The sequence below is a fragment of the Pseudophryne corroboree genome, chromosome 3 (assembly GCF_028390025.1).
Source record: "Pseudophryne corroboree isolate aPseCor3 chromosome 3, aPseCor3.hap2, whole genome shotgun sequence".
Lineage (NCBI taxonomy): Eukaryota > Metazoa > Chordata > Amphibia > Anura > Myobatrachidae > Pseudophryne > Pseudophryne corroboree.
In genome coordinates, this window is record NC_086446.1 from 542,608,773 (window position 1) to 542,628,468 (window position 19,696).

The window sequence follows — 19,696 nt, forward strand, 5'->3', positions numbered from 1 at the left end:
GCTGCGGGGTGTGAGGGGTTAGGTTTAGGCACAAAGGGTTAGGGAAGAGCGTTAACTCACCCCTTCCAGGATCTTCATCAGGATGCCGGTGTCTGTATTCTGACTGCCAGCATCTCGTGCGCCAGGATCTCATACCCAACCCGGAAGCAGAGTAGATACATTTCACTGTGGAATAGAGGCATATGGAAGGGTGCAATGCAGGAAGCACACTACAAAAAAAGCGTTGTGTAGCCAGTTGGAAGTAATTTTATTTATCATAAAAAGGAAAACAAATGCCTGTTGTAATCATGCTAATCTGGCTTTTGGGAGAGAAGACAGACAAAACAAATACAAAATAGAACACAAATTAGCTCTGTGAGAAAATACCACAGAGGCACCCAATTCCCCCAAGACTCTCAAAGGCTGCAAATGACACAGATGCCCTAGGAGTCCCCAGAGTGGAATGGTGAATCTGGGAGTATGAGCAGAGGAAGGTCTTGCTGTCAAGGCAATAAATATGGGTAAACCCGAATAAGAAACGATGTCACAAATTTCCCCTAGATGTAAAACAGGCTGTCTGCGCTAATACCCCACATTCATAGGTCAGTACTAGCATTAGAATGGTTCATCTCTGAACAACGGCACAAAAATAGTTTAAATGTCATACTGACATAGTTTAAAACTAAGCGAACTGACTACATACAAGCAGCACTGTCATGGTGTGACTGAATACTGGCACATCACACAATACAGCCCATACAATATAAAGTGGCCATTTCAGATCCTTGTTGAGGAAAAGAGGTCTTATGCTAAACAATGTTTTAGATTGGTTTGGTCCTATACAAATCTGCAACGCAGTGAATTTATGGCTAGGTGCCTTCTTATGTGACTTTATCACAGCACAGTGCAGAATAAGAGCAGCTTATAATTACTTGCATGTGGCTAAATCCAATGCTGGGATGACACATTGCAGTGAGGCACACACGTTTGTCAATGGAGCACAAGATGATGCTCCTACTGCAACAAATGTTAAATCATTAAGGCAACATGGCTACAAGAACAAAACAAAAAAAAGGACATTAAAAAAGCCAAAACAAACAAAACAAAAACATTTCTTAAAGAGCAAGGGTGTACCAGGCAATTATGTAAGGCAGCCAAAGGGTGCAACAAATAGAGGAAGAAAGGGAACAGCAGAACTCCCAGTGCAAACTGCCTGCTAATCATTAAACCAAGCACCGGTCATCCTGCAGTATACATAAAACACAGGAAGGCAGAGCAGGGTGAGGCAGACAGTGCCCACGCAAGACAGACATGTCAATCCCACTTGGCATTTTTGGGGGTCATAGGGGCACCACATGGTATGGGCTGGAACACAATCCGGCAGGACTTCTCAGAGAGTTGGAGGAAACAGGGGTGTTACAATTCCCAAATGGGGATACTCTGGGCAAACCTAGTTCTTCCAATCTTTACAGATATTCAGGTTCCACTCCCAAGAGAGGTGATTGCTTTTATCATCATCAGTGAAGATTGACTTCATGGTGTAAGAGCCTCTGGCCAACAATCCTTTGGGAGCCTCCTCGATTGGAGTGAGAAACTCATAGTCATCCACTCGTGGCCCATAACTTCCCACCATATAAGTTGTCTTGTCCACTGCAAAGAAAAGGCTTTTGTTAGTGCTCGGAAGGCAACATCATTTTGCAAGCACATCCAATACTCAAGAAAAGAATTATTCAAATCCTGTTGTTACCTATAATAAATTAGTAAGACAGCCATCACTTACATTTAACGCCTTTCCTGTAAGTCTGCTGCTGATACTTCAGTCCAGATACAATATCCCTATGGACCTGTAAAGACACCAAACATGACCTTTATTCCACTAGCTAATACTGAAACATAATGCTCCAGTTCTTGTGAAGCACTAGAAAGCAAAGACACATACACATGCAGGTTTCTCACCTTAAAGCTGATTTTTATTCTGTACTCAACTCCTTCTTTAAGACAGAATGATTCTTTCTTAAACTTCTCCAGATCCCCTGGCATACAAAACAAACAACTGCTCTTAGGACATAAACATGAATGCAATGGATAGTGCTCACTCGGAAAAGAAGATGATGTAATTATAAGACGTGTTAAAGATAAAATTAGATTTACCTGTTAGATCCAACTGAAGCAGGCCAGGAGCATCCGCACATACCAATGTCAGTTTGGTTACGACAACATTTGAAACATTTGGATCTTGTAGAAAGATAAAATATAAAAAGTTATTGCAACTGCTATCTGCACATCAGTGTTTCCATGTTGTATCCTGTACAGCAGGTCTGGCCAAGTTGTGGCTCTACAGCTGTTTTGAAACTATAAGTTCCAGAATGCCCTGCCATAGTTTCTGTATTAGGGAATCCTAAAACTGTTGTGGTGCATGCTGAGATGTGTAGTTTCACAACAACTGGAGAGCCACCCGTTGGCCAGGCCTGTTATTCTGCCTTACACGAGTAAGGTCATGAACTCAATTCCCAATCAAAGCCTTGTCTGTTTGGAGTCTGTATGTTCTCCCTGCACCTGCATCTTTCCTCCAGGTACTCAGACTAAGGGGGACATTTACTAAGCAGTGATAAGAGCGGAGAAGTGAACCAGTGGAGAAGTTGCCCATGCAAGCAATCAGCACTGAAGTAACACCTATAATTTGCATACTATAAAATTATACAGAGTTGTGATTGGTTGATGGGGCAACTTCTTCACTGGCTCACTTCTCCGCTCTTATCACTGCTTAGTAAATGTCCCCCTTACTACTCAACTCCGAAAACATACTGGTAGGTTAACAAAGTATTGACAAAAAGAAACAACCCTATCCCATAGAGTGTAAGCTTGCAAACAGGGCCTTCCTACCTCTATGACTGTTTATTACCCAGTTTTGTCTTATCATTGTGTCCAGTTGTAAAGCGCAACAGTATTTGCTGCGCTATATAAGAAACTAAATAAATATTGTGTAGGTGTACCCATGTAATAGAGAATATATATTGTAAGTTCCACTGGGGCAGGGTCTGGGATGTGAGCTACTGAAATATTCTCTGGAAAGAGTTGCACAATGGGGGTAATTCCAAGTTGATCGCAGCAGGAAATTTGTTAGCAGTTGGGCAAAACCATGTGCACTGCAGGGGGGGGGGGGCGCGCGGGGGGGGGGGGGCAGATATAACATGTGCAGAGAGAGTTAAAATAAGAATTTACTCACCGGTAATTCTATTTCTCGTAGTCCGTAGTGGATGCTGGGAACTCCGTAAGGACCATGGGGAATAGCGGGCTCCGAAGGAGGCTGGGCACTCTAGAAAGATCTTAGACTACCTGGTGTGCACTGGCTCCTCCCACTATGACCCTCCTCCAAGCCTCAGTTAGGTACTGTGCCCGGACGAGCGTACACAATAAGGAAGGATTTTGAATCCCGGGTAAGACTCATACCAGCCACACCAATCACACCGTACAACTCGTGATATGAAACACAGTTAACAGTATGAAACAATAGAGCCTCTCAACAGATGGCTCAACAATAACCCAATTTAGTTAACCATAACTATGTACAAGTATTGCAGATAAACCGCACTTGGGATGGGCGCCCAGCATCCACTACGGACTACGAGAAATAGAATTACCGGTGAGTAAATTCTTATTTTCTCTAACGTCCTAGTGGATGCTGGGAACTCCGTAAGGACCATGGGGATTATACCAAAGCTCCCAAACGGGCGGGAGAGTGCGGATGACTCTGCAGCACTGAATGAGAGAACTCCAGGTCCTCCTCAGCCAGGGTATCAAATTTGTAGAATTTTTGCAAACGTGTTTGCCCCTGACCAAGTAGCTGCTCGGCAAAATTGTAAAGCCGAGACCTCTCGGGCAGCCGCCCAAGATGAGCCCACCTTCCTTGTGGAATGGGCATTGACAGATTTTGGCTGTGGCAGGCCTGCCACAGTATGTGCAAGCTGAATTGTACTACAAATCCAACGAGCAATAGTCTGCTTAGAAGCAGGAGCACCCAGCTTGTTAGGTGCATATAGGATAAACAGCGAGTCAGATTTTCTGACTCTAGCCGTTCTGGAAACATATATTTTCAGTGCCCTGACAACGTCTAGCAACTTGGAGTCCTCCAAGTCCCTAGTAGCCTAGGCACCACAATAGGCTGGTTCAGGTGAAACGCTGACACCACCTTTGGGAGAAACTGGGGACGAGTCCTCAATTCTGCCCTATCCATATGGAAAATCAAATAAGGGCTTTTACAAGACAAAGCCGCCAACTTTGATACTCGCCTGGCAGAAGCCAAGGCCAATAACATAACCACCTTCCACGTGAGATATTTCAGATCCACGGTTTTTAGTGGTTCAAACCAATGTGATTTTAAGAAACTCAACACCACGTTGAGATCCCAAGGTGCCACAGGAGGCACAAACGGGGGCTGACTCTGCAGCACTCCTTTTATAAATGTCTGAACTTCAGGTACTGAAGCTAGTTCTTTTTGAAAGAAAATCGACAGAGCCGAGATCTGTACCTTAATGGAACCCAATTTAAGGCCCATAGTCACTCCTGCTTGCAGGAAATGCAGAAATCGACCTAGTTGAAATTCCTCTGTTGGGGCCCTTTCGGCCTCACACCATGCAACATATTTTCGCCATATGCGGTGATAATGAGTTGCTGTAACCTCTTTCCTGGCTTTAGTAAGCGTAGGAATGACTTCCTCCGGAATGCCCTTTTCCTTCAGGATCCGGCGTTCAACCGCCATGCCGACAAACGCAGCCGCGGTAAGTCTTGGAACAGACAGGGCCCCTGCTGCCGCAGGTCCTGTCTGAGTGGCAGAGGCCATGGGTCCTCTGATATAAATTCTTGAAGTTCTGGGTACCAAGCTCTTCTTGGCCATCCACGAGTATCGTTCTTACTCCTCGCCTTCTTATTATTCTCAGTACCTTTGGTATGAGAGGCAGAGGGGAGAACACATAAACCGACTGGTACACCCACGGTGTTACCAGAGCGTCCATAGCTATCGCCTGAGGGTCCCTTGACCCGGTGCAATATCTTTTATAGCTTTTTGTTGAGGCGGGACGCCATCATGTCCACCTGTGGCCTTTCCCAATGGTGTACAATCCTATTGGAAGACTTCTGGAGGAAGTCCCCATTCTCCCGGGTGGAGGTCGTGTCTGTTGAGAAGATCTGCTTCCCAGTTGTCCACTCCGGGAATGAACACTGCTGACAGTGCTAACACATGATTTTCCGCCTATCGGAGAATCCTCGTGGCTTCTGCCATCGCCATCCTGCTTCTTGTGCCGCCCTGTTGGTTTACATGGGCGACTGCCGTGATGTTGTCTGATTGGATCAGTACCGGCTGGTTTTGAAGCAGAGGCCTTGCCGGCCTCAGGGCATTGTAAATGGCCCTCAGGTCCAGAATATTTATGTGTAGGGAAATAACCTGACTTGACCAAAGTCCCTGGAAATTTCTTCCCTGTGTGACTGCCTCCCAGCCTCAAAGGCTGGAATCCATGGTCACTAGGACCTAGTCCTGTATGCCGAACCTGCGGCCCTCTTGAAGATGGGCACTCTGCAGCCACCACAGTAGAGATACCCTGGTCCTTGGAGACAGGGTTATCAGCCTATGCATCGGAAGATGCGATCCGGACCACTTGTCCAACAGGTCCCTCTGAAAAGTTCTTGTATGGGACCTGCCTAATGGGATTGCTTCGTAGGAAGCTACCATTTTTCCCAGGACTCGCGTGCAATGATGCACCGCTACCTATTTTGGCTTCAGGAGGTCTCTGACTAGAGATGACAACTCCTTGGCTTTCTCCTCCGGGAGAAACACTATTTCTGGTTTATGTCCAGAACCATCCCCAGGAACAGTAGACGTGTCATAGGAACCAGCTGTGACTTTGGACTGTTTAGAATCCAACCATGCTGTTGTAGCACTTTCCAAAATAGTGCTACCCCGACTACCAACTGCTCCTTGGACCTCGCCCTTATAACGAGATTGTCCAAGTACGGGATAATTACAACTCCCTTTTTTTTTTTGAAGGAGTATCAACATTTCGGCCATTACCTTGATAAAACACCCTCGGTGCCATGTACAGTCCAAACGCAGTGTCTGGACTTGGTAATGGTAATCCTGTACCACAAATCTGAGGTACTCCTGGCGAGGATGGTAAATGGGGACATGCAGGTAAGCATCCTTGATGTCCCAGGATACCATGTAATCCCCCTCGTCCAGGCTTGGAATAACCGCCCTGAGCGATTCCATCTTGAACTTGAATTTTTGTGTTCAAGGATTTTAAATATAAAATGGGTCACACCGAACCATGCGGTTTCGGTACCCCAACCCGTGTGGAATAGTAACCCCGTCCTTGTTGAAGTAGGGGCACCTTGAGTATTACCTGCTGGGAATACCGCTTATTAATTGCCTCTAGCACAGCCTCCCTGCCTGAGGGAGTTGTCAGCAAGGCATATTTTAGGAAACGGCTGGGGGGAGACATCTCGAATTCCAGCTTGTACCCCTGAAATACTACTTGAAAGAAACAGGGATCCACCTGTGAGCGAGCCCACTAATTGCTGAAATTTTTGAGACGGCCCCCCACCGTACCTGGCTACACCTGTGGAGCACCCGCGTCATGGTGTGGCCTCACAGGAGGCGGGGGAAGAATCTTGATTCTGGGAACAGGCTGACTGGTGCAGCTTTTTTCCCTCTACCCTTGTCTCTGTACAGAAAGGAAGCGCCATTTGACCCGCTTGCTCTTCTGAAGCCGAAAGGACTGTACCTTTGTCTGTGAGGAAACCTGAGGTAAAATTATTTCTTCCCAGCAGTTGCTGTGGATACGAGGTCCCAGAGACCATCCCCAAATAATTCCTCACCCTTATAAGGCTCTCTATGCGCTTTTTAAGTCAGCATCACCTGTCCAGTGACAGGTCTCTAATACCCTCCTGACAGAATGGACATTACATTTATTTTGGATGCCAGCCGGCAAAATATCCCTCTGTGCATCCCCCATATATAAGACGACGTCTTTAATATGTTTTTATGTTTTCCAACTAGTATCCCTGTTTGACAGGGTCACCGACCACGCTGCAGCAGCACTATCTGCAGGTCTCAGTCTAGTACCTGAGTGTGTAAATACAGACTTCAGGATAGCCTCCTGTTTTTTATCAACAGGTACCTATTAAAGTGGCCGTATCCTAAGACGGCAGTGCCACCTTTTTTGACAAACGTGTGAGCGCCTTATCCACCCTAGGGGATATCTCCCAGCGTAACTTATCCACCTGGCGGGAAAGGGTACGCCATCAGTAACTTTTTATAAATTACCAGTTTCTTAACGGGGGAACCCACGCTTTCACACACTTCATTTATTCATCTGATGGGGGAACAAAACACTGCCTGTTTTTTCTCCCCAAACCTAAAACCCATTTTTAGAGGTGCTTGGGTTAAAGTCAGAAATGTATAACACATTTTTTATTGCCGGGATCACGTCACGGATGTTCCTAGTGGATTGTGTATATGTCTCCACCTTGTCGACACTGGAGTCAGACTCCGTGTCGACATCTGTGTCTGCCATCTGAGAGAGCGGGCGTTTTTGAGCCCCTGATGGCCTTTGAGACGCCTGGGCAAGCGCGGGCTGCGAAGCCGGCTGTCCCACAGCTGTTACGTCATCCACCCTTTTATGTAAGGAGTTGACACTGTCGGTTAATACCTTTCACCTATCCATCCACTCTGGTGTCGGCCCCACAGGGGGCGACATCACATATATCGGCCTCTGTTCTGTCACCATATAAGCCTCCTCATTCAAGTATTCAACATGTCGACACAGCCGTACCGACACACCGCAGACACACAGGGAATGCTCTAAACGAGGACAGGACCCACAAAAGCCCTTTGGGGGGACAGAGTAAGAGTATGCCAGCACACACCAGAGCGATATATATATACAGGGACTAACTGAGTTATGTCCCTAATAGCTTTTATATAATATACTGTATACAGTGCCAATTTTAATGCCCCCCCTCTCTTTTCCCTCTTACTGTACTGTAGAATTGCAGGGAAGAGCCAGGGAGCTTCCCTCCAGCCGAGCTGTGAGGGAAAAATGGCGCCAGTGTGCTGAGGAGATAGGCTCCGCCCCTTTTTCGCGGCCTATTCTCCCGTTTTTTATGGAATTCTGGTAGGGGTATTTACCTCATATATAGCCCCTGGGGCCATATATTGAGGTATTTTAGCCAGCCAAGGTGTTTTTATTGCTGCCTCAGGGCGCCCCCCCCCAGCGCCCTGCACCCTCAGTGACCGGAGTGTGAAGTGTGTGAGAGGAGCAATGGCGCACAGCTGCAGTGCTGTGCGCTACCTTGGTGAAGACAGAGTCTTCATGCCGCCGATTTTCCGGACCATCTTCTTGCTTCTGGCTCTGTAAGGGGGACGGCGGCGCGGCTCCGGGACCGAACATCAAGGCTGGGCCTGCGGTCGATCCCTCTGGAGCTAATGGTGTCCAGTAGCCTAAGAAGCCCAATCCGGCTGCAAGCAGGCGAGTTCACTTCTTCTCCCCTTAGTCCCTCGCTGCAGTGAGCCTGTTGCCAGCAGGTCTCACTGAAAATAACAAATTCTAAGACTATAACTTTCTAAGAGCTCAGGAGAGCCCCTAGTGTGCATCCAACCTCGGCCGGGCACGAAATCTAACTGAGGCTTGGAGGAGGGTCATAGTGGGAGGAGCCAGTGCACACCAGGTAGTCTAAGATCTTTCTAGAGTGCCCAGCCTCCTTCGGAGCCCGCTATTCCCCATGGTCCTTACGGAGTTCCCAGCATCCACTAGGACGTTAGAGAAATTTGGGTGTGGTGTGTTCAATCTGCAATCTAATTTGCAGTGTAAAAATAAAGCAGCCAGTATTTGGCCTGCACAAAAAAAAAATAACCTACCGAAATCTAACTTTCTGCACATGTTATATCTGCCTCCCCTGCAGTGCACATGGTTTTGCCCAACTGCTAAAAAAGTTCCTGCTGCGATCAACTTGGAATTACCCCCAATGTGTGCACGTTATATAAACAACGGTTAATAAATGAAATTATAAAGATTACTTACCCACCGAAGCAGGAACAGGCCCAAGCAGAGCTTCTTTGTACTTTCGCAGACTCTCATCATCCTGGTCAAGCGCTTGAATCTCCTGAATGGTTTTCTGAGCTGGAGGCTTATAATTTACAGAATGTTCATCCTCTTCATTTTCTGCTGCTATCTGTGCAAGTTGCTCTGAGGTGGGTTCGTGTTCAGCCATGTTTCAGAGTAGGCACCCTTGGTTGAAGGGTTGGAAAGAAAGTATATTTTAGCACTCCAAAGACAGACACAGGCTTGTCACAAAATATGCTCATCTCCCAGTTGGTATAAGAGAATGATTTTAAATGGGAGTGTCAAAGGACAATACTTATCCAACCAAACTAGTGCTGTCAGTTAGGGCAGTGGTGTCCAAACTGTTTTGAATCACGGCGCCCTAGAATATCAGAATTATTTTCACAACACCCCTAGGCCAAAAATTTCTTATTGAGAAATTTAGAAAGAAATATTACATTAAGTAGATCGCATTTATATGTCATCCTTAGGGTCAGTTGTGTCGTGAGGGACAAGATTTGCTTCTGTTTGGTCACATATTTTATGACTGACAGCCACCAGCACCTGGTTTTGCCTATTATACTGACCATAAATAATTTGAATTGGTCCTGGACCACCAACCCAGGGCACCCCTGCAAGAGTCCCGAGGCACCCCGGGGAGCCACGGCACACAGTTTGGGAACCTCTAAGTTAGGGGGATATTTACTAAGCCTTGGATGAAGGTAAAGTCGACAGAGATAAAATACCAGTCAATCAGCTTCTGTCATTTTTCAAACCAAGCCTGTGACATGACAGTTAGGAGCTGATTGGCCGGGACTTTATCTCCGTCAGCTTTATCTCCACCCAAGGATTAGTAAAAAGACCCCTAAATGGAGTATTTCATTTCAACTGTGAGAAGGCTGCATGCTTCTCTACTGTGTAAGAGCCCACCTAGGTGGAAATCACATACACATAACAAGGCCAAGCGTAACCACTTCATAAACAGGTGTATCTCCCCCTTCGTGACAGAGATACATTTTAGGTTTGCTGTGTTTATTATTTAGTCTACCAATGTGAATTTTATAGGTCACATGATTTTGGGAATAAACTTTATTTTGTGTGAGTAATGGTAAGTGCAAATAATTCCCACAATGATCAGAATGTTCCCACCATTATGCGACTGCCAATTAGGACAAGCAAGCACTTGCAAAGATTCTGAATACAATGGGAGTTCCTAGGCCTGTCTGTGTTGAGATGCAGTTGGCACAAAAGTCAATTTTTGGAGGAGTTAAAATATATAAAAATAGAACCACTTAAAAACACAGAATAATTGCTTAGAACTATTTATAGCCTTAAAATACAGTTCAAATAAAATATCCATATGCTATAATCAAATATATTAACAGTTTTCCCGTATACATATTGGGAACCAGATTTATCAAGCCCTGGAGAGTGATAAATAGCACGGTGATAATGTACCAGCCAATCAGCTCCTAACTGCCATGTTACAGGCTGTGTTTGAAAAATGACAGGAGCTGATTGGTTGGTACTTTAGCATCGTGCTATTTATCACTCTCCAAGGCTTGAATTATGGGCCTAAATTACACATGAGACTGCCTATAATCAGTTTGATCATTGTGGCATACATATAGGCTTACTGTAAAAAGCTAGTAGGAATCCTGAGTGCACAATGGTCAGCATTGCCCTTGTATATAGTTATATTTGGTGCATGACCTGGCAGGTAAACCATCATTATATCATCTCTATACCATGGGTCCTCAACCTGCGGCCCGCCAGCTACTGTAGAACTACACATCTCACAGGTTGAAGACCCATGATCTATACAAAATGACACGGCAGAACTGCGATTCCAAAGTGCAATGATGGATTGTTCACTTTCGGCTGATGTAGGAGATGAACATCTGAAGGATATACATACATACAAACAAACAAACACGATGTGCTATCACTCGGAATACTGGCAAGAATACGGAGTCCTGTCTCTGCAGTATACTGCCCCTTAGCGTGACATGTTGCATACACCTCTGTGCCTGTAGCGGGATCTGGGCTGTCATTACTCATCCATCACTCGGCACTCTCCCCAGGAGGGCTGCCTGCTCCCCCGCCCACCTTTGCGCCAATACCCTGCATCTGCACGTCGCCGCCCCACCTCCAGCAGATGCCACTTACCGGTGCCGGTCCTATTGCCCGCTCTATCGGTTCCCACCCTGAGGAATGGCGGATGAAGTCCGTACACACCCCGCCGTGCAGCGCTTCCGGGATGTGCGACACTTCCGCCAGGGCCCGCCATCTTGGTAGGGTACACTGAAGCCATTAGTTCTCCAACTGCGCGGCATGCGCGTAGATCTCTGTACCCGAATGTCCCCCTCCCCCAATCTCTGGGGTCTATTTATTAAACCTTGGACGGAGATAAAGTACCAGCCAATCAGCTCATAACTGTCATGCTACAGGCTGTGTTTGACAAATGACAGAGTTAGGAGGTGAATGTACTTTATCTCCTTACAAAGCTTAGTAAATAAACCCCTCTGAGCGTGGCACGGGCTAACACAGCGATGCGTTGTACATCAGCAGCCGAGTCTGACAGAACATGGGGGTCACTTAATGATGACAGCCCGCAAAATGCAGGTGGCTGAGGTGGTGGAGCTGGTGTTGAAGTCTCTTACAGACATGTTTGTGGTGGGTTTTCAGATCACGGTCTGGCATATGGCAGGAGGACACCGCTGTACCCTATATCATCTTATTAGGTAAATGTTTTATAGCGGCACGGTAGCGTCTAGTTTACCTTCGTGGAGAGGAACTTTCCCATAACCCTCTGGGTCCATGTCACAGTCTATTTGGAAAAGTAAAGCGAGGCGAGGGAAGCGTCCAATGCTGCATAGATTCTTTTTTTTTACCCCAAACGAACGGAGAATGAAGAAAACATTTAGGTGCTGTAAGGGCGGAAGTTCTATCCTGCCCTTTCGTTTTGTCACTTTCAGGTCCTGAGCACAAAGGTAACCTAGACACAATCATAGCGGCACACATCGTGCTGCTATAACACTTCCTGCTTCGCCTCATTACCGAGGCAAAGCAGGAAGGGACATCGACAAGATGTACATGCTGCAGTCTATGAACATCTCCACCTGCAACTGTTGACAGCATTACCCAAGCATATCGGCCTGCTATCAGTTAGATAGCAGTGCCCGATATGGACAAGGGCGAATAAGGACCATGTCACTGTGCCCACACCGCAGCCATTATACATGGGAGAGAAGTGGTATAGATCACATAATGTTCACTGATACTGATTTTCCCCTGTATCGCATGGTAATATATTTACTCCTAAGGGGTGCTGGCTCATTTTTTCTGTGCTGTGTAAAAATCTGCCAGGACAATCTTCTATACAAATCCATGTGCAAATTTGCACCCACACTTCCCTTACCCCTTTCTGTCTCAGTGTGCATGCTTGCTGGAGTGTAAGCCAGGTGGGGATGGACATCATTTTTTTCTTTTCTTTCAATGGGAGTATTTTTACCATTTGATACGTGGCTTTCTGATGGTCCCCACCATTGATTGGTGTTGGAGTGATGGCCATCTGATGTTAAATTACAGCAGCTGTTTAACATAAAGCCTGGCGTGGGTAGCTATTGCACATGTGCAAACCAGTTTTTCTGCTGCGGGGTACACTGGGCTCCACAAGGATTGGACAGTGGGGTGTAGAGTAGGATCTTGATCTGAGGCACTAACAGGCTCAAAGCTTTGACTGTTCCCAGAATGCACAGCGCCGCCTCCTCTATAACCCCGCCTCCCTGCACAGGAGCTCAGTTTTGTAAGTTGGTGCTGCAGTAAGCAGGCACTTAACAGAGGGTCTGCTCCAAACAGCCCTAAGAAAAGCTTTTTATGAAGAAAAAGTGAAGACTTCAAGGGCAGTAGCGGTGGTAAATGTCAGTAGACATTCACTGCTGCAGCTCCAGCTCTCCCCAGCGGCGCTGTACACTCCCGAGCCCTGGTTGCCGGGTACCTACAGCGGAGGCTCCAGTTTTCTTCACGTTAAACACACACGGCTGGGGCTCTCCAGGATCGCCTGGCGCGCTTCGGGAGGTGGTGAGTGGGTCCCGCTTGCCCACAGTACCCGGTGGTTTTGCCAGCAGGGGGGATAAGGCTTAGACCTGAAGCCCCTCCCCCAGCCCCAGGGCGCCATTTCCAGCAAGTGTTCCCGCCCTGGAGCTGCATTTTTGTCTTTACCTCACTCCCTGTCAGTGTCTGCGGTGCCATTATCCCTCAGCTCACTGTTCCTGGGACTGCTTGGGCAAATCCTCCTATGTAAAGCCGCCTGGTTGTCAGTGCTGTGACTTTACATGACACTTAAGTATTCTATCTGCCTTTTTAGACAGTGATAGTTAAGAAAGAGTGCATTTAGTCAGGGTTTTATAGTACAATTACCCTGTGATATACATTCAGTTCTGACTGTGTACTGTTATATCTATTGTTATATAGCTGTGTAAGCTAGTCCAGTGCAGTATTATTGTCAGTAATAACCTCTGCATTGTACAAACTGTGACTTTCTGTGTGTGCATTTGATAGCTGAGTGTTGTCCATTCGTGTCTTTCACTCAACTTACTATCCCTATATTCTATGACCTGAGGGGGCTTGGTGCATCAGGTTTTATCTAAATATAGGATTTTCACAAAGATATACTGTATTACGTATTTTTCTCTGTGATTTAGTCACCATATCTCTCCTTTATCTCTGCTGGTGCTGACAACACTGCGTAGGGGTTTGGGCTAGAGGTATTGTGCTGCTGACAAATTGTACTGTGTTACCTGATACTGCAAGTTATATCATGTCTGCTTCTGAGGGTAACGGTTCTGGGGCTGAACACACTGCCGGTGTTGCTGAAGCCACAGACCCATATGAGGAGAATATAGCAGCTGTGGGCTCTGGTTCTGGGGGCTTCTTGCCCCCCAGTGGGACTGTGGCAACGGAGGCACATACTGACCCACCGTGGGCCGCTTTTTCCACGCTTCTGCATACGCTAGTTCATAAACTAACACCCCCAATGCCGGTACAACCGTATGTGGTCCCTGCAGCTAACCCGCCGTGGGCGGACGATTTATCTGCTCAGTTAAAGAAGTTGAACCAGTCCCTGACTACTAAAAAGTCTGACCATCGCTCACCTAAGTCCAAGGGGTCCTGTAAGCGAGCGCTTGTCTCCTCACAATCCACTGCTGTCACTGACACCTCGTCTGATGAAGACGGCACGTACACTGACCCCACAGGTTCTGACTCAGATACGGCTGATGGGGAGGGTAGTTCACATGTGGATGTTCCTGATCTTTTGGAGGCTATTAAATTAATTCTACAGATTACGGATGATCCCGAGCCATCCGTCCCTCCTAAGAAACCAGATAGGTTCAAGCGTCAGAAGGTGGTTAAACAAGTTTTATCTCACTCTGACCACCTAGTGGATATACGTCAGGAACCCTGGGAAAACCCGGGTACGAAGTTTGTGCCTCAAAAGAAGATGCTGGCTCGCTATCCCCTCGCGCCAGAGCTGTCTAAGAATTGGGAAACGCCTCCTCCAGTGGACTCACATGTGGCTAGGATGGTGGTTTCCTCAGCTCTGCCTATCACTACCGTCACGTCTCTAAAAGAGCCTACGGATAAGCGTGTGGAGGGTTGTTTGAAAGCGATTTACACCCTCACGGGTGCTGCGCAAAGGCCCACTATTGCAGCTACATGGGCGACAGAGGCTATTGAAGCGTGGACCTTGGAGTTAGATGCTGAAATCTCCTCTGACCATGCTAGACAATGCTCGTCATATATTGTCACAGCTTCTCGCTATATTAAAGAGGCGGCTTCGGATGCCGGTATCCTAGCAGCCAAGGCCTCTACTACGTCAGTCCTGGCTCGCAGTATATTGTGGCTGAGATCCTGGTCTGTGGATCTGGACTCTAGAAAAACCCTGGAGGTACTCCCTTTCAAGGGATATATTCTGTTTGGGGAGGACTTAAATAAGATAGTGGCTGACTTGACTACTGCCAAAACTGCCTGTCTACCAAATACCGCTCCTTCTGTGTCGAAGGCTAAAGGTACATCCTTTCGCCCTTCAGGTAAAGCAAAAGGTCAGGCGTACCACAAGCAGGCCCGCACTTCCAAACCTGGTAAGCCGAAGCCCAAAAGAGCCTGGGCAGCTTCCAAGTCTGATAAGCTTGCCGCATAACGGGGCGGGCCTCCCCCTGGGGGATCCCAGGGTGGGGGGCCGGCTTCTAGGGTATACCCAGAAATGGTTGAAGACCACTTCAGATGCCTGGGTACGGGAAGTCGTCACTCGAGGTTACGCCATAGCCTTCAAAAACCGACCCCCTCATCGATTTTGCCAGACTGACGTCCCGTCGCACCAGGCAAAGGCAAACACTCTGCATTCGGTGGTACAGACCCTCCTGGATGCAGGAGTTGTAGTACAGGTGCCTCTTGTTCAGAGGGGCCGGGGGTACTATTCTCCGCTGTTTCTAGTCCCGAAACCGAATGGGTCCTCCTGGCCCATTCTCAACCTCAAGGCACTGAACAGGTTTGTGAAGGTTTCCAAGTTCCGTATGGAAACCCTTCGCTCTATAGTTCTGGCCTTGGAACCTGGGGACTACATGGTCTCCCTGGACATACAGGATGCTTACCTGCATATTCCTATAGCAGCGTCACATCAGCAATACCTGAGGTTTGCTATTGGCAACCTACATTACCAGTTTCGGGCGTTACCTTTTGGTTTAATAACGGCTCCGCGAGTCTTCACCAAAGTAATGGCGGTGTTAGGTTCCTGGTGCTCAGAACAAGGGAGATGTTGCGTAGTGAGTCCTGAGCACCAGAACGTGACGCTGAAACAAGGTGTGGTGTGGAAATAACCCCTAGCACCCTACCTCAGTTGTTTTACCCGTGTGGTCAGTTCACGCCTGCATGACTATGGTTTCTTGGGCCCATGGCAGCCGCGTTTGAAGGGCGGATTAGGTCTGCCCAACTCTGATGCCCCCGCAGGTCTTAAAGGGAGACAAAGCGTGAACTGAGACAGGGTAATAACAAGGGGACCTCTAACTGAAACAACCAAAGCCAGGGGCTACTGACTAGCCTAAAACTAAATGTATGTGCGGCTTGCCGCCAAAGGAAAAGAACAACCAAAGGAAATGCTGTCCACACGCCGACACAATACTTTTGTGTACCTGCGGTGACAGCATAAGCAGAACCCTCTGCAAAACACCAGTAACTAAATATAACAAAGGAATACAGCGGCCTAGGCCGACGGACGCGGCAAAGCCGCTACTCACAGAACCGGTACAAATACTGGCAAACGGACAGGAACCCCCAATGCTGCCGACACAGACTCTCAGAACTGGAGGACAGGCAGAATCCCAAACGACAGACCGGTGGACACCAAGAAGCCAGAACCTCGACCAGGCACAGGCAAAGCCACAGGACTTCTGGACTTCTGGACAGGAATGCTTCACGGCAGGACACGGAATCAGACACAGGAACTGACACAGGAATCGACTCAGGAACCGACATCGGAAGCAGCTAGACAGACACTGCTAGACAGGAGCTCAGGCACTGGCAGGGACTAGCTCAGAACTCAAGAACTCTGGAACCCAGTAAATATCACCAGCGTCTGTGAATTGCACTGAGCCAGCATATAACAGAGAGGCCTAATTAATTATGTCGTGCAGCTGCCCTGTTGCATGACTCCAAACTGACAAGATGCAATTAGCAGACAGGTGACAGGTGAGGCCAACCACATCGAAACAGGCTGCAATTACACTGACAGAAAACAATAATCTTCTAAACCAGAGCAAAGGGAAATCCTGGCCTGCAAGAGAACTAAAAACATAAAATAGGAATGAACCACTACCTGTGTTTTATAACAGGCGGTGATGACAGTGGTACTCCGCCGTCAAGGGGTCAGGATACTGCCGTACCTGGACGACTTGTTAATCCTGGCAAATTCCCCAGAACTTCTCCTGCGTCATCTGGATATGACGGTCCGGTTTCTACAAGCCCACGGGTGGCTCATCAACTGGAAGAGATCCTCCCTGGTCCCTGCTCAGAGCATGGTGCACCTGGGAGCGCTATTGGACACTCACAACCAGCGGTTGTTCTTGTCTCAGGAGAAAGTCCTGAAGCTTCAGGACAGGATTCGTTGCTTCCTTTCTTGTCCGCAAGTGTCGATACATTCGGCAATGCAGGTGCTAGACCTCTTGGTCTCAGCATTCGACATGGTGGAGTATGCTCAATTCCATTCTCGCCCCCTCCAGAAGCTGATTCTAGCCAAGTGGGACGGCCTGCCTCACCGGATCAGGTCTCAGATGATCTCATTGACTCCGGTGGTCAGTCTGTCGCTACTTTGGTGGCTCCAGGACCAACAGTTGTGCCTGGGCCGTCCCTTCTGGATATCCAACTGGGTCCTGTTGACGACAGATGCCAGTCTAAGAGGTTGGGGCGCGGTGCTGGAGCAACACTCCCTTCAGGGTCGGTGTACCAAGGAGGAATCTCTCCTCTCGATCAACATTCTGGAATTGCGGGTGGTCTTCAATGCGTTGAACCCCGCCCAGCATTTAATTCAGAACCGTCCTGTTCAAGTACAGTCGGACAACGCCACCACAGTGGCTTACATAAATCATCAAGGCGGCACTCGAAGCCGTTTGGCAATGAAGGAAGCCTCACGGATTCTATGTTGGGCGGAACGCCATCTACCGGCCATATCGGCAATATTCATTCCGGGAGTCCTGAATTGGGAAGCGGACTTTCTCAGTCGTCAGGACGTGCATGCCGGCGAGTGGAGCCTCCATCTAGAAGTGTTTCAACTCCTAGTGGAAAAGTGGGGTCTTCTAGATGTAGATCTGATGGAGTCTCGACACAATCACAAGGTTCCGGTCTTCGGAGCAAGGACAAGGGGTCCTCAAGCAGCATTCGTGGATGCGCTGGCGGTGCCGTGGAGGTTTCAGCTGCCGTACGTGTTCCCTCCGGTGTCACTCCTGCCCAGGGTAATTCGGAAGTTCAAGCAAGAAAAAGGAAATCTGCTTCTCATAGCTCCGGCGTGGCCCAGACGGCACTGGTTCTCAGACCTGCAAGGCCTATCATCACAGCATCCACTTCTACTTCCACAGCGCCCAGACCTCCTCGTTCAGGGCCCCTGTGTCTACCTCGACCTAGCGCGGCTGTCTTTGACGGCGTGGCTCTTGAAGCTTCCGTCTTGAGGGCTAAGGGTTTTTCTGAAGAGGTAATTAAAACTATGTTGCGGGCCCGGAAACCGGCTTCTGCTCAGATTTACCATAGGGTCTGGCATTCCTACTTTGGTGCGCATCTAACCATTATGACGCTTCCAAGTTTAGTCCAGCCAAACTTTTGGCTTTTCTGCAGCAGGGCCTAGATTTAGGCCTGCGTCTGGCCTCCCTCAAGGTTCATATTTCTGCCTTGTCGGTGTGGTTTCAGAGAAAAATTGCGACTTTACCTGATGTTCTTACTTTCACTCGGGGTGTGTTGCGTATCCAACCTCCCTATGTCCCGCCTGTGGCTCCTTCGGACTTGTCGGTGGTTTTGGAGGCATTACAGGAGCCTCCATTTGAACCCCTGGGTTCAGCTGACCTTAAGTGGCTTTCCCTTAAGGTGGTGTTCTTGCTGGCTATTGCCTCTGCTAGAAGAGTGTCGGATCTGGGTGCCTTGCCTTGTAGTTCCCCATATCTGATTTTTCACCGTGATCGGGTGGTTGTTAGGACTCGTCCCGGATATTTGCCTAAGGTGGTTTCTTCGTTCCACCTTAGTCAGGAGATTGTGGTTCCGGCCTTTGGCCCTCATTCCGAGTTGTTCGCTCGTTGCCGAGTTTTGCTATATTGCGATTAGTCGCTTACTGCGCATGCGCAAGGTTCGCAGAGCGCATGCGCTTAGTTATTTTACACAAAAGTTAGGTATTTTACTCACGGCATAACGAGGATTTTTCATCGTTCTGGTGATCAGAGTGTGATTGACAGGAAGTGGGTGTTTCTGGGCGGAAACTGGCCGTTTTATGGGTGTGTGCGGAAAAACGCTGCCGTTTCTGGGAAAAACGCGGGAGTGGCTGGAGAAACGGGGGAGTGTCTGGGCGAACGCTGGGTGTGTTTGTGACATCAAACCAGGAACGAAACTGACTGAACTGATCGCAGTGGCAGAGTAAGTCCCGAGCTACTCAGAAACTGCAAAGAAATTTCTATTCGCAATTATGCGAATCTTTCGTTCGCAATTCTGCAAAGCTAAGATTCACTCCCAGTAGGCGGCGGCTTAGCGTGTGCAATGCTGCTAAAAGCAGCTAGCGAGCGAACAACTCGGAATGAGGGCCCTTGTCTCTCCTGATTTGTCTCCCAAAGAGCAGTCTTTGGATGTGGTACGGGCTCTCCGTATCTATGTGAAGAGAACTGCTACTATTCGAAAATCTGATTCTCTCTTTGTTTTGTTTGGATTTCACAAACGTGGCTGGCCTGCTGACAAGCAGACCCTGGCCAGATGGATTAGAATGGTTGATTGCACATGCTTATGTGAGGGCTGGTCTGTCAGATCCTGCTCACATTACGGCCCATTCTACTCGGTCTGTTGGACCCTCTTGGGCGGCCCGTGGTGCGACCCTAGAT

At 48.1% G+C, this 19,696-nt stretch overlaps 1 protein-coding gene across 6 annotated transcripts; it reads right to left on the reverse strand.

Moving 5' to 3' along the window:
* Positions 1-223: 223 nt before the first annotated feature.
* ARHGDIA (Rho GDP dissociation inhibitor alpha) lies at positions 224-11,963 on the reverse strand. 6 transcript variants are annotated; one of them, XM_063961209.1, is made up of 6 exons: positions 11,857-11,963; positions 9,054-9,260; positions 2,131-2,214; positions 1,936-2,012; positions 1,760-1,823; positions 224-1,629 (listed from the first exon to the last, which is right to left on the reverse strand). In XM_063961209.1, exons 2-6 carry the CDS (start codon positions 9,241-9,243, stop codon positions 1,430-1,432), a joined length of 615 nt encoding a protein of 204 aa, XP_063817279.1. In that variant the 5' UTR covers positions 9,244-9,260; positions 11,857-11,963; the 3' UTR covers positions 224-1,429. The 6 variants fall into 6 exon arrangements, with proteins under 6 accessions (XP_063817279.1, XP_063817276.1, XP_063817282.1 ...); XM_063961206.1 differs by lacking the exon at positions 11,857-11,963 and adding an exon at positions 11,244-11,362; XM_063961212.1 differs by lacking the exon at positions 11,857-11,963 and adding an exon at positions 11,097-11,193.
* Positions 11,964-19,696: the final 7,733 nt, after the last annotated feature.